This window comes from Sorex araneus, chromosome 5 (assembly GCF_027595985.1).
Source record: "Sorex araneus isolate mSorAra2 chromosome 5, mSorAra2.pri, whole genome shotgun sequence".
NCBI classification, from domain to species: domain Eukaryota; kingdom Metazoa; phylum Chordata; class Mammalia; order Eulipotyphla; family Soricidae; genus Sorex; species Sorex araneus.
The window spans coordinates 12,704,706-12,719,873 of NC_073306.1; the positions used below are offsets into that span (position 1 = coordinate 12,704,706).

The 15,168-nt window shown below is 41.7% G+C and overlaps 1 protein-coding gene across 2 annotated transcripts in view; it reads left to right on the forward strand.

The window, feature by feature from the left end:
• ITGB3BP (integrin subunit beta 3 binding protein) overlaps positions 1-15,168 on the forward strand; it is a 53,595-nt gene that overhangs the window by 1,721 nt on the left and 36,706 nt on the right. Inside the window, exon 2 of one of the 2 annotated variants that reach the window (XM_012932427.2) lies at positions 11,867-11,906. The exons of the other annotated variant lie outside the window; for it this stretch is intronic. Coding sequence (XP_012787881.1) covers positions 11,867-11,906 — 40 coding nt within the window. The remainder of the gene's footprint in view (positions 1-11,866; positions 11,907-15,168) is intronic. 2 annotated transcript variants of the gene reach the window in all.

Below are 15,168 nucleotides of genomic sequence, written 5' to 3' on the forward strand. Positions count from 1 at the left end.
GAATCCCAACTCTTTTTTCTTTTTGGGTCACACCTGGCGATGGATGCACAGGGGTTACTCCTGACTCATGCACTCAGGAATTACTCCTGGCAGTGCTTGGGGGACCATATGGGATGCCGAGGATCAAACCCGGGTCGGCCGCGTGCACGGCAAATGCCCTACCCGCTGTGCTATCGCTCCGGCCCCTGTGTTATTTAATTTATAAGTGGAAATGAGGTTGTAAAGTTGAACTAGTATTCGTGTTGAAGAAAACTGTCTGTGTCAGTAATTCTGTGGGGTCCATTCTGGGGTGTATTCAGCAGTAGGGCACTAATTTTGCAGCACAGGGCCCTGGGTCCATATTAGAGACCTTTAGAGGCCTAAACATTTTGGGTGAGCCCTGCTCAGAGCTTCATCCTTCTCCCCGTCACTTGGCCAGGCATTATAGTTCTGTACCTGGAACTGCCCACGTTATCACCGGGGCCTGTATCTGCCACAGATCCCCACTGCACTCACAGCTCCTGCACCTGGCAGGTACACAGCAGCAGCCACTATAGCTGGCCCTGGCCTACATCGCCACCCAGCTAGCATGCCACAACTTCGTGCGTCAGCTGAAGTTGCGCCCATCCACTGTGCCATAGATGGACCAATGGTCCCATCCTCTGTGTCACACAGATAAGAGGGGCGGGAGGGGAAGAATGGGCTTCTGCACACACTCAGGGTGTACCTGGAGACGTAACTTTGTGGCCACTAGTGTTGGTGCTTGTAGATGCCACAGAACAACTCTGCATAAACCTTCTGTAATATCAGAAGAGGAAACAGCGTTGACTGAAGCATAGCAGAAGCAAGCACAGAGAATCTGGCAAAGTCGGAACATTTTCCAAGCCAGAGCAAGATGAAGCCTGAAAAGAAATGGACATAACCAAAATGCCTCTCGAGGAATTCGAAGAACTTGGTTATAAACAAGTTCACTGGACTCAGGAGAAGAATGTGATGAACTTGAACACTTTTTCCATTTTTTTTCCCCTTTTCTTTATTTTTTCTCTTTCTTTACTCCTTCCCATTCATTCCACTGCAGGCATGCCTCCTCTCCCTCCCACCTGCAGAACTTAATTTTTTTTTCATTTGTTTATTTGTTGGTTTTTGGAATGAGTTCTCAAAGGCCCATCGCGCAAGTCTGCTTTCTCTACTTCCTGTTTTATAAGATGTTGCTTAAGAGTTCCAGATTGTAGAACTCAACCTCTGGTGCCAGGTTGCACTGTCATCCTTGATGATGAACCTAGTACATGTCTCTTGCTCACCGTCTCCCCTCTGTTGGGGAACCATCAGATTATCTAAATTATAAGCATCTGTTTATCACTGTCCATCACTGAAGTCACTGTTTGTCACTCAAGTATGCTACATTCTAAACAGGCTTCTCAGTGTTAGTTTGTGTTCCAGGAGTTTGGGGATGCATGCTGTTGAACAAATAGGTGGCCTGGACCTTGTCCTTGACTGCAGGCATAATCACCCATTTCATGGATACCCACCTCCCCAGAGCCTCTGTTTTCAAAAGCTCCAATTGGTGTATTCTTCGTTTTCTTAAATTGCAGATGGCATCTTCCCATGAAAGTTTCTGTTATCTATTCAGTATGACGTTACACTGTCCTTTTCTAAAAGCCTCCTTGGTCTTTTCTTCTTTTTCATACCATTCTGAGGGTGCCTTGGGTTGCTGATTGTTTTTTTTTTTTTTTTAAATTTAAAAGATCGTGATTGGGGCCGGAGCGATAGCACAGAGGGTAGGGCATTTGCCTTGCACGCAGCCGACCTGGGTTTGATCCCCGGCATCCCGTATGGTCCCCTGAGCACTGCCAGGAGTAATTCCTGAGTGCAGAGCCAGGAGTAATCCCTGCGCATCGCCGGGTGTGACCCAAAAAGAAAAAAAAAAAGACATTAAGACAACAATTTAAAAAATAAATAAATAAAAGATCATGATTTTAAAAGTTGTTTATAATAGAATTGTCTCAGGTATTCAGTGTTTGAACACAATCCCATCACAAGTGTGACTTTTCCTCCACCATTGTTCCCAGTTTCCCAGGCCCCCAACCCCCGTCTTCCCCCTTAGCAGGAACAAACAAATTTATATTACTGTTACAGCAACATGACAAATGGCACCATCAGAAAATAGATCAATAGCCAACTTGTGATAATTGTTATATCGCCCAATGGTGTTTACTAAAGTCATTGAGGATTTACTGGACTGGCTGGTGCTTTATTTATTTATTTATTTATTTATTTATTTTTCTTTATTTTTTTTTTAAAGAAATATTTTATTGAACCACCGTGAAAACAAGAAAAAAAATACAAAGCTTTCAGGTTTAAGTCACAGTCAAATACTGATTAAACCACCATCCCTTCACCAGTGCACCCGTTCCACCACCAAGAACCCCAATACACCCCCCACCCACCCCACCCCCCATCTAAGTAGCTGATGATATTCCCATTATTCTCTCTATATATTGAGTACATTTCATATTTCCATACAGAACTCACTATTGTTGATTGGAAATTTTCCCCAACAATCAGGCCTGCTGAATAAGCATCATCTAATAATTTCTCTTCCTTGGTAAAAGTGAAGAATATTTTAGCTCAGTTCACAGTCAAAATGGATGGCTGCAAGAATCTGCTCTGGTGCCAAAATGGGTTAGGAGACCTCAGGATCACAGTCAGTAGGCAGGAGGCTCTGCTTCTCGTGCCGCGGCTCTTGGTTCATCTCTGGGCGGAAGGCGCGCTGGGAACACCTCCCCTCCCAGGATCACCTACAGGCTACGTCACTAAAGAAAGTCCTACCTCCTGGTGGAGGGATCTTAGAGGGTGGCTCTCACCGCGTGGCTGCTGCCGCTGTGGCTGGTGCTTTTTGAGCCTTTTGTTTTATTGTTTTTGGGCACTGTAGGCTTATGACTAACTTTACCATCAAATTAACTGTGAAGTATGGAAAGGGTGTCGCATGGCTCATAGGTGGCCACACACTCTAGAAGCTGTGGAGCTGGGTCATTTATATGTCGAAGGAGGCCGGTGTGGCTGTTGCCAGGCCTTTCTGGGAAGGGAGGGGAATCTGCCCGCCCCCATTCTGAGAAGGCCTCAGAGTTTTCAGCCCAACGATCTATCTGCCTCGGATAATTTGGTGGCTTGGTGATTATTTTCCTGAGCCAGACCATTTAGTTGAATACAAGTTACAGAACTGAAGATACAAGGATTTGCTCATAAAGGTCTTCTGGGACAGTATCAAAAAGAAAAGTATTGGGGGCTGAAGCCATAGCACAGCGGGTAGGGCGTTTGCCTTGCACGAGGCCAACCCGGGTTCGATTCCCAGCATCCCATATGGTCCCCTGAGCAGCACCAGGGGTAAGTCCTGAGTGCAGAGCCAGGAGTAACCCCTGTGCATCGCCGGGGTGACCCAAAAAGCAAAAAAAAAAAAAAGTATTTAAATATTAGGAATCCCACAGGAGAAGAAAGAAAAGGTCAGAACATATATTTAAGAAAATAATGACTTTAAAACTTCCCTAATCTGGGCAACAGGAAGGACACCCAGAAAAACCAAGATAAAAAAATAACTAAGTTGGCAAAATGTTAAAGATAGAGGATCTTAAAAGCAGCAAGAAGATAACTGCTTGTCCATCCAGTGAGACCCCATAACGTGATCAGATTATCAACAGAAATTTTAGAAGTTGATGAGAGTAGCATGACCTACTCAACACTGTAGCACTGTTGTCCCATTGTTCATCGATTTGCTCAAGCGGGTACCAGTAACATCTCCATGGTGAGACTTGTTACTGTTTTTGGCATATTGAATATGCTACTGGTAGCTTGCCAGGCTCTGCCATGCGGACAGGATACTCTCAGTAGTTTGTCAGGCTCTCCGAGAGAGAGGGAGAAGTTGAACCTGGGTCAGCCACGTGCAAGGCAAACACCCTACCCACTGGTGCTATTGCTCTAGCCCAACACACTGAAAGGAAATTCAGCCAAGATTTCTTTATTCAGCAAGGTTAGCATCTGAATTTGAGGAAAGGTGAATTTCCAAGATAAGCAAATGCTGGCACTAGAGCAGTAGTCCAGCAGGGAAGGTGCTTGCCTTACACACTTGCCTTGCTGACCCGATTGGGACCCCACATCGCATGTGTTTCCCCGAGCGCTACCAGGAGTAATTCCTGAGTGCGGTGCCAGGAGTAACCCTTGAACATTGCTGCGTGTGGCCCCAAAGAAACAAAAACCAAGATACGCAAATGCTTAAGGAGTTTATTACCTACCAACCACGTTTTTCAGGAAATGTTCAAAACATACTTATTCAAACCTTAAAGAAATGACTGCTGGGGCTGGAGCGATAGCACAGAGGGTAGGGCGTTTGCCTTGCACGCGGCCGACCTGGGTTCGATTCCCAGCATCCCATATGGTCCCCTGTGCACTGCCATGGGTAATTCCTGAGTACAGAGTGAGGAGTGACCCCTGTGCATCGCCGGGTGTGAGAAAGAAAGAAAGAAAGGAAAGAAAGAGAGAAAGAAAGAAAGAAAGAAAGAAAGAAAGAAAGAAAGAAAGAAAGAAAGAAAGAAAGAAAGAGAAAGAGAGAAAGAAAGAAAGAAAGAAAGAAAGAAAGAAAGAAAGAAAGGAAGAAAGAAAGGAAGGAAGGAAGAAAGAAAGAAAGAAAGAAAGAAAGAAAGAAAGAAAGAAAGAAAGAAAGAAAGAAAGAGAAAAGAAAGAAAGGATTGCTAATAAAAAACATGAAGGAGGAGAGAAACACTAGAAAAGGTAATTATACAGTAAAGGTAGTAGATAAATCACAAAACAAGCTTGAAGATTTTTCAGAGACAGTAGAAAAATGTAAGTTATAATAATTAAAGTATATATGACATAAAAGTATAAATCAGGCATAAATGATATAGAAGGTAAGGGGAGGGAGTAAAAAATATATATTTTGGGAGAGGCTGGAGATAGTAAAGTGGGTAGGGTGCTTGCCTTGCATGCAGCCAGCCTGGGGTCAATCCTGGCATCCACTATGATCCCCTGAGCACCACCAGGAGTAATTCCTGAGCACAGAGCCAGGAGTAACTCCTGAGTGTCATTGGGTGTGGCCCACAAACAAAAAATGTAGTTTGGGAATATGTTTAAAGTTGTAGTTAACCACAACAGAGTGCTAAACACATCTGATGTCTCAAGTGAAATAAGTCTGACAGAAAGACATCTATTCTGATTCCACTTTTATCTGGAATCTGAAATACACAAACTCATGGGAACATAGAGCAGGTTGGCATGGGTGAGGGAAATTAGTGAAGGTGCTCAAAGGAATACACTTTCACTTACACAACAAATAGGTTCTAGAAGGTTAGGTATATACAACGAACAGTCATAAACATAAGCAATATCTACTTTTTTAACTGAATTACAGGGAGGATATGCACACATGCTCTAAGATCCTTACTGCAGTCTCTGGACGGAGTTAGGGAAAACCTTCGACATGTTTTTGCACTGGAATCTCAAGAGTAGGGCCGCCATCAGTGTTAAATTCATGTGTTGTCGCAAGGCAGCAGCGGAGCCGGGCCATCCTTCCCTGATTCCCCGTTCACTCTTGATGCCGGATGTCATGCCCACATCCTGCCTCTAGGGACCATCTTGGCACACCAACAGCCCAGGCCCATAGATACAGCAACAGCAAGTCCCAGAGGGCACCACAGCGCCAGAGATTTCTCCGGGTCCCAGACCAAGCAGATTTCACCTGGGCACCCCAGATGGAGCAGGTGCAGTCTCCCCGACTATAGATGTAATCCTGGCAACCATGAGCTTACACAAGCATGGCCCAGGTATGTGGGTTCCAGAACTAAATCTCCAAATCACACGGTGGCAGTGGAGCCGGGCAGTCCTACCCTGGCTTCCCGTCATTCTTGAGACCGGATGTCATGCCCACAATCTGCCTCCAGGTGCCATCTTGGTGCACCAACAGCCCAGGCCCAGAAACTCCCAACTGAATCCCAAAATGGACTTGCTGTGGAAGCCAATCATTTACAATCTTAGAATTTCAGAAGCACGCAGCCACATATGCAGCCACACAATATCTCATAATATGTAAAATGAGCAATGGAAAATAAAAGATCTAGTGTCTGCCCCTAGAAGGCAGGCCTGAGTGGTGGTGGGAAAAGTCGAGCAAAACATAATGCCCAAAAGTGGAGAGAAAGCATCTGAGAAATTGTCTGCCATGGAGGCGGGGTGAGGACTGGGATGGGGATGGGGGGGGGATATATACTGGGGACAATGGTAGTGGAAAGTTTGCACTGGTGGAGGGATGGGTGTTTGGTCGTTGTATGGCTGAATCTCAAACATGAAGGCTTTGTAACTATTTCACGGTGGTTCAATAAAAAAATAATAATAAACATTTGTGCATTGTAAAGCAATGCATAATATAAAAAGTATGTAAAATACCATCCATTTGCCATAATTAATACTAATGGAACTATTTGAATTCTTTTGATAGAAACTTCTTTTTCTTGTTCTTTTTTTTTTTCTTTTCTTGTTTCTTTTTTTTTTCTGGGGCCATGCATGGCAGTGCTTAAGCCTGGGTACTATATAAGGTGCGGGGACTGAACCCCGGTTAGCCACATGCAAGACAAGCACCCTGCACACTGTAGTGTCTCTCTGACCCCTCAGTAGAAACTTCCAGTTATATTTGGGCGACCACATCTCAAGGGCTACTCCTTCTTCATGCTCAGGGGACCATATGCAGTGCCAGGGATTGAATCTGGGCCTTCTGCTTGCAAAGCTTGTGCTCTAACCCCTTGAGCTATCTCCCTGCCCCCTAGACTTAGGTCCATTTATGTATGATATTGATATGCATGTGTTTAGGCTTCTGGCAGAAAGAATATTAGTGAATATTAATTTCACTGTAGGATACCCACTGAGTAATAATCTTAGGGCATTTCTCCTTTTATTTGATCCCAGGAGCATCTTAAGTCCATGCACTTACCTAGGGTCAATATTTGTTTTCCTTAACTTTTAGAAGAATTCTTTGACTAATAGTTATCCTTTGACAAGGAAGTTTTTGATATAGAATACCCGAGTTGCATGATGGTTGGTAAGGATTTTGGCAGATTTCATCGTGGGGAATAGCTGCCTGAGACAACTCTGTTTAGGTGCTTTCCCATTGATGTATTTCTGCATGCAGTGATGCTTCCCACTCAGGATAGCGAATCACTCTCTGTCCTGCAGGAGTGTCGAACACAAAGGCATATAGGCTTGAGTGAACGGAAGAATGGGAAAACAGTATAGGAAATTTTTCTCCCTTGAACATTCCCATGCATAGAATGAAAAACAAAAATTTCAGATACCTCACTTTGCACCTAAGAAGTTGAATAGGATGTGAATTTACCCATTGTCTTTCATCAGAGAACTTCCAAGTGTCTCACAAGCATACCCCCAAATCATCTAAATACTCTTATGAAGTTGTAGTCAGCAGTATTATTATCTTGATCATAGGGAAAATGGGAACTCTGACATACTAGATGTAATCTTTGTCTTACGTTCATAAGTTTCCTACAGGCTGACATTAACATCTTGCTGGGTTTTGGTTCTTTGTTTTTAGTCCACACCTGTGCCCACACCTGACTCTGCACTCAGGTATCACTTCTGTCGGTGTTTGGGGGACCACATGGGATGCCAGGGATTGAACCCTGGTCAGCAGTGTGCAAGGCAAGCCCTCTACCCTCTGCTATCTCTCCGGCCCCTATTATCAGCTTCCTGAAGCTTATATGTATTATATGATTTGCCCAACCTTCGGGGAAGAATTTGGTGTAGAATCAAGCTCCTTGAGTTTCATCTGCTTTTCGAAGTTTATTCCCGACCCGCACAACACACATACTCTCACCTTGGTTCTGCTTTTCAAAACTATTTAAAAGTTATGTTTCTGTCCTAAGTCTTACGTACAGACAACTTGTCACATAATTTTTTCAGCTTTTGTGCTGTAGTTCTTGTTCTAAATTTGGAATCAAATGATAGTGGTTACTGCTGTTATTAATGTATCATTGGGCCCATCCATTTGCTCTGTACTGATGACTCAGTGACTCCTGCCCAGGAGGCCGTCATGTACTAAGTTAAACAAAGTAAGGGACACGCATCACCTCACACGTGAGAACCCAGGCAGACTCAATTTCAGCCCTGGAAAACTAAAGCTGAATTAATTTTAAAATTAAGAATAGTTTAAAATTAAGAGTAGTTCATTTTAACCACAGAGCAGTCTAACTAACATCGACAGTTATTTTCTGTTCCTGTTGTTATAAAACGGCCCATCGAATGTTTTTATTGTTTGTAAATTCTCATCAGCAATAATGCTGGTAGCACCGAAAATTTTTGTATCAGTGCACACTGCTGAGAGGAGGCCTCTCACCCAAAACGAGATGTGGGATTAGGGAGCAGAGAGGCAGCTCAAAGGGCCAATGTATGTGCTCTGCGTGCTAGGGGCCCAGGGTGGTTCCAAGGGCTGTGGCCCTCCACGCCTCCAGAAGCAACCTCAGGCACTGACCTGGGAGTTGCCTCTTTGACCCCTGGGTGTGGCCCCCAAACAAACAAAAAGATGTGGGACGTGATGAATGTATGTTTAAAACTTAATGTTGCTCCAAAAGAACAAAAGCAACCGCTGTTGGAGAGGATGTGGGGAGAAAGGGACCCTTCTTCACTGCTGGTGGGAATGCCGACTGGTTCAGCCCTTCTGGAAAACAATTTGGACGACTCTCAAAAAATTAGATATTGAATTCCCATTTGACCCAGCAATACCACTGCTGGGAATATATCCCAGAGAGGCAAAAAAGTACAATCGAAACAACATCTGCACATGTATGTTCATCGCAGCACTGTTTACAATAGCCAGAATCTGGAAAAAACCCGAATGCCCCAGAACGGATGACTGGTTGAGGAAACTTTGGTACATCTATACAATGGAATACTATGCAGCTGTTAGAAAAAAGGAGGTCAAGAATTTTGTAGTTAAGTGGATGGGCATGAAAAGTTTCATGCTGAGTGAAATGAGTCAGAAAGAGAGAGACAGACATAGAAAGATTGCACTCATCTATGGTATATAGAATAACAGAGTGGGAGACTAACACCCAAGAACTGTAGAAATAAGTACCAGGAGGTTGACTCCATGGCTTCGAGGCTGGCCTCACGTTCCGGGGAAAGGTCAACTCAGAGAAGCGATCACCAACTACATTGTAGTCGAAGGCCATGTGGGGGAAGGGAGTTGCGGGCTGAATGAGGGCTAGAGACTGAGCACAGCGGCCACTCAACACCTTTATTGCAAACCACAACAGCTAATTAGAGAGAGAAAACAGAAGGGAATGCCTTGCCACAGTGGCAGGGTGGGGTGGGGGGGAGATGGGATTGGGGAGGGTGGGAGGGACACTGGGTTTACGGGTGGTGGAGAATGGGCACTGGTGAAGGGATGGGTTCCCAAACTTTGTATGAGGAAGTATAAGCACAAAAGTGTATAAATCTGTAACTGTACCCTCACGGTGATTCTCTAATTAAAAATAAATAAATTTAAAAAAAATGGTGTTAAAAGAGTCAAATCAGTCACTATCTTGCTTAGTACTCCTGTAATTCCTTTTTCACTTCTGTTCCATTCCCTCTTCAATCAGGAACAGACGCAATGCTGCCAAAATGAGCTGGTCCCTGACCTCAAATAATGCATGCTTACTCTCAGTTTTCTTTGACAAAAAAGTCAATAGCTTAAATTTGTTATTCCTCTTTTATTTTAATGTTTGTACCTCACAGAATTGGCTTGCATAAAGTTTGCACCAATTATGCATTTCTAAGGTAAATTGGTGGATAATCCAGGAAGAATTTCTATATTACAATCTGGGTAGAATTTATATATTCTTATCAAATTCATATTGTAATTACATAAGTATGAAATATATTGTGTAATCATAGCAGAGAAATAAATTGTGGAAGGGTAAAAAAAAAAAAAACTTAATGTTGCTTCAGTAAACATATACACACATGTGTCCATATACACATACATTTAAAACTTCTGTATATATGAAAGATAAATATGAAACTTGAATTATCTGCCACTTTTATTTATATGAGTCTCCTTTATTGAAAATTCACACTAAATTGATTTCAGGTAGACTTTTGCAAGATAAAACATTCTTTTAAAAAAAATTTTTTTTTATTTCGGCGCTGGAGTGATAGCACAGCGGGTAGGGCGTTTGCCTTGCATGCCAACATCCCATATGGTCCTCTGAGCACCGACAGGAGTAATTCCTGAGTGCAATTCCAGGAGTGACCCTGTGCATTGCCAGGTGTGACCCAAAAAGCAAAAGCAAAAAAAAAAAATTTTATTTTATAAAGTAATTCACAGTGTTTCATTACATTTAATATTCAAACACCAGTCCCACCACCATGACACCTTCCCACTACCGTATTCCGGATGTTTCCATCCTGAACCCCAATCCCTGCCCCAAAGCAGAACCGAAATAATATATTTTGCATTGTTTGTTACAAAAAAAAAAACGCTGGAAATGCTATAAAAGAGTATTCTTAGAGGAAAGAGTGTGGAGATTGTTGTATTTCACCCAGGAGCCATTAAGCCCTTCTATAAGAGATCACTAACATGTTCGATAAAACTAATTCTTTAAATGGTTTAATTAATCTCAGGGAAAAATATTCTCTGATAGGCTAACATATAAAAAGTCAATGAGCCCTTTGTAACTTGGTCAGATTTTTATGTCAGCAGCTTACAGACAAATTTTTGTAAATTGTCCATCTAATTTCTATTTTTTCCCTTGCTCCTGTCATCTGTTTTAAAGTCGTTGTTCAGTTATTTTTTAGAATCTATATTTTTTCTTCAGTCATTTTTCTTCTACTTTTTGCTGGAGCTCAGATTCTCTAATACTTTTAAATAACTCAATTGCTATTTCTTAGGGATCAAGAAAATACTTTTAGTACTGCCTTTGTCTCTGGAAAAACTGGCTCTAATTTATATCGACCTTTTTCTCCTTTGAACATTTAGCCTGCATTCAATAAAATGTTGATGACTGCTCTTTAGAAGACAGCTGTACGAAATAAAGTATTGTAAATATTCCGCTTTCCTTTCTAAGCATTGCCACCAACAGCTGGGCATCGAGTTTAGCACAACAGATTTTGCACAGAGAGAGGCTAGCATGTTCCCGAATCAGTTCAGTGAAGGAGACAAAAAATAGTTTCTTATGGATTGGGGACTTATAAAGGCATAGAGCATCTGTTCCTGAATTAAGTCATAGTCTGGTAGCATTGAATCATGTTTAAAGCTAGAATAATGTGTAAAACTTTTTCACCTTGCTTATTTAAATACTTGCCTTTATTTTTAACCCTCCATGCGTTATTTCTGTGCAAAATAATACACTTTCAACTTCACCAGCGATATACAAAATGCTTTGTTTATATATGTGGTTTTATTGGTGCTATTTTAATTTGGGGTGCTATTTTAATTGACTGTACCTGGCAGTGTTTCCTAAGGGATACTTCCACTTCTTGATCTGGGATCACTTCCGGCAGTGCTCTAGGAACCACGTGGTCCTAGATTTATCAAACCCAGGCCTCCAGCTTGCAAAGCATGGGCTCTCACCCTTTGCACCTTCTCACCCTTTGCACCTTCTTCTGGGCCCTGGTGCTATTGCAAAACACACAGAACTAGCACTGAGCTACGTAGCCCAGCTGACCAAGTACTGCCGGGAGTGGACCTGGGCTCCTTAAGTCCTGCTTGTGAGAGATCCAGAGAAAGGCAAAGGGAAGGAAAGAAGCTTAGAAACTGTTCAGTATGTTGCCTTTAAATATTTGGCTACTTAAAGCATATCAACTTTGAAATTTGTTTTAAATATTTTCTTTGCAGTGTTAAAAGATCACTGAAATTGGATCTGTTAGAAGGAAATGTAAGTACTTGAAAGTTTATAATTGCGTAGAGATTGCTTTTAATATTTTAAATTATTGATTTACCTTTTGTAAGTTAAGCTTATTAGAAATAATATACCATTTTCTGTATATAAAAGAGTTATTTATATTTCAGTATCTGTACTTCAAACCATAATGCCCCCTAAAAGGCGGGGGTTGGGGGGAGAGAAGGAGAAGGAAAATGTCCGCCAGAGAGGCAGGTGGGGGGATGGGGGGTGGGGGAGGGGGAAGGGAAACCGGGGATGTTGGAGGTGGGAAATGTGCACTGGTGAAGGGACCGGTGTTGGAACATTATATGACTGAAAACCAATCATGAACAACTTTGTAACTGTGTATCACTGTGATTCAATAAATAAAATTTTGTTAAGTTATCTATAAGTCAGGTATACCAAAGTTTGTAGCCAACTCGAGGGTCTTATTTTAAAAGAAATTATATAGAAATCCCAATGAAATAATTTGGGAGAAGTCAACTTACTATAGAAAAAAAAATTTCTGCCACTTAACTACACACACAAAAAAGGAACAAAAGCATTGCTTTAATCTTTATTGTACAATCTGCTAAATTGAAATACAAACATTAACAGTACATTTATATCCAAAATGTAATTATCTCCCTCGGCTATTCTGGCATGATTAAACAATAAAATGGAAACGCTGTAATAAATTTCACTGTGGTTGTCATGGTAAAAATAGAATTGTACTCTTGCTATTATTTTTTTGTGCATAAATCTAGTCATAACACATTCCCAACACCAGCCTATCATGACATATGTTAGTTTATTATCATTTCATACCAACTATGGATCTAGGTACAAACACTGATACCAAGATATGTATAGCCTCAGTAATCTTAGGCACAACTAAATTGGTGAGAATGTAAATTAAAACAAATGACAAGTCAATAGATAGTCTCTTATAAAATTCCGTAAGAGAATGCCATATTGAGCTTTATGAATTTTTCTTTTGGCAACTCACAGGTACTTAACACTTTACCATTTTAAAAACTTCTCATGTTTTTTAAAAAAGAAATTAAACAAAGGTGACAAAATACTGCAGTGCCACTGAAAAAATCATTAGCGCTGCAATTAGCAATTTAGAGTACCATTATCCAACTTGTTTTGTACTGAATGCAGCTGTGACTGTAATTCTGCATCTGTTTCTTTGGTCAGAATGGTATTTTAGTAGATGAGTAGTCCAGCTTGAAATGAAATACTGTTCTCTCCTGCCTGAAAACTGTTCTTTGGGAGATTGTAACAGTATTTGAATGGAAAAGAAGGGCCGTGGAGGAATTCATCCTTTTCATAAAGTGCCATTGTCCTCATGGCAAATTTCTATCCATTTTTTTTTCTTCAGAATAAGATGTGTCAAGGTAGCCAGTGCCATAGCTAGTATTCTATATTGGGAAAATGCATTATTATGTTAGATCCAATTCTATGTGTTGGGGTCTTTTTGTGGGGAGGGGAGACAGAGGCAGGGGTGTGGGGGGGGAAGGTTTGGCCATGCATTTCAGTGCTGGAGAGGTGACTCCCCGTGGTACTTCAAGGAACCCTGTGGTGAGAGGGTCAGACCTGGGCTCCTGAACGCGAAACATACACTGCAGCCTTGTGGGCTCAACTCTGGCCCCCATCTCTGTAGCTTTCAACAGACTTGGTACCACGGTGTGACCCCTTGCTGAAAGCCAGGTCCCAAGCCAACGATCCCGAGCCCTTTTCCAACATTTCTCTTACTTCCTGATATTTTTCAACTTTCATATTTGTAGCCCGATTTTCACCTCTTAGTTTTGTTTGCTTTATTCTGGATGTAAATCTGGGTTTCTCTCCTAAGCCCCATCCATGTCTTCATTCACTCTGGTAACAACTTAGCCCCAAAGCAACCAGAGTTTCACTGAGACTGCAAGATCCCAAGCAAAGGAAAATCGAACAATCAATACACATACACGTAACTTCTAAAGGAACACAGTTGCCGTGATGCTGTAGGGGAACTGCTAGTAACTGGCTTTTTGGCCTAACAGTATGGTGTTCCTGACATGCCCGTTGGCTGAAGTGGAGCCTGCTTCTCTTTGCCTCAGCTGTTTCTCCCCGGTATGTGTGTGACTCAGCTCCCAGTGTTCGAAGTGCAACCTCTAAGCCTTCCTATCAAGAGAGCTCCCTGATGTCTGTGAATGTCACTTTCTTTCTTTCTTTCTTTCTTTCTTTCTTTCTTTCTTTCTTTCTTTCTTTCTTTCTTTCTTTCTTTCTTTCTTTCTTTCTTTCTTTCTTTCTTTCTCTCTCTCTCTCTCTCTCTCTTTCTTTCTTTCTTTCTTTCTTTCTTTCTTTCTTTCTTTCTTTCTTTCTTTCTTTCTTTCTCTCTCTTTCTTTCTCTTTCTCTCTTTCTTTCTTTCTTTCTTTCTTTCTTTCTTTCTTTCTTTCTTTCTTTCTTTCTTTCTCTCTCTCTCTCTCTTTCTTTCTTTCTTTCTTTCTTTCTTTCTTTCTTTCTCTTTCTTTCTTCCTTTCTTTCTTCCTTTCTTTCTCCCTTTCTTTCTCTCTTTCTTTCTTTCTTCCTTTCTTTCTCCCTTTCTTTTTCTTTCTTTCTTTCTTTCTTTCTTTCTTTCTTTCTTTCTTTCTTTCTTTCTTTCTTTCTTTCTTTCTTTCTTTCTTTCTTTCTTTCTTTTTCTTTCTTTCTCTATCTTTCTTTCTTCCTATTGAATCACCGTGAGCTACACTTACAAAGCCTTCATGTTTGAGTTTCAGTCATACAATGATTGAACACCCCTCCATCGGCCAGTGTACATTTTCCACCACCAATGTTCTCAGTATCCCCCCATCCCACCCCTCCCCTGCCTCTATGGCAGACAATTTCCCTCTTACTCTCTCTCTACTTTAGGGCATTATGGTTTGCAATACAGATACTGAGAGGCTATCATGCTTAGTCCTTTATCTACTTTCAGCACACATCTCCCATCCCAAGTGATCCCACCAACCATCATTGACTTAGCGATCCCTTCTCAATCCCAGCTGCCTTCTCCCCCAGCTTATAAGGCAGACTTCCAACTGTGGAGCAATCTTCCTGGCCCTTGTCTCTACTGTCCTTGGGCATAAATCTCATTATTTTATATTCCACAGAGGAGTGCAGTCCTTCTGTGTCTGTCCCTCTCTTTCTGACTCATTTCACTTAGCGTGATATTTTCCATGTCCATCCACTTATAAGCAAATTTCATCACTTCATCTTTCCCAACAGCTGCATAGTATTCCATTGTGTAGATGT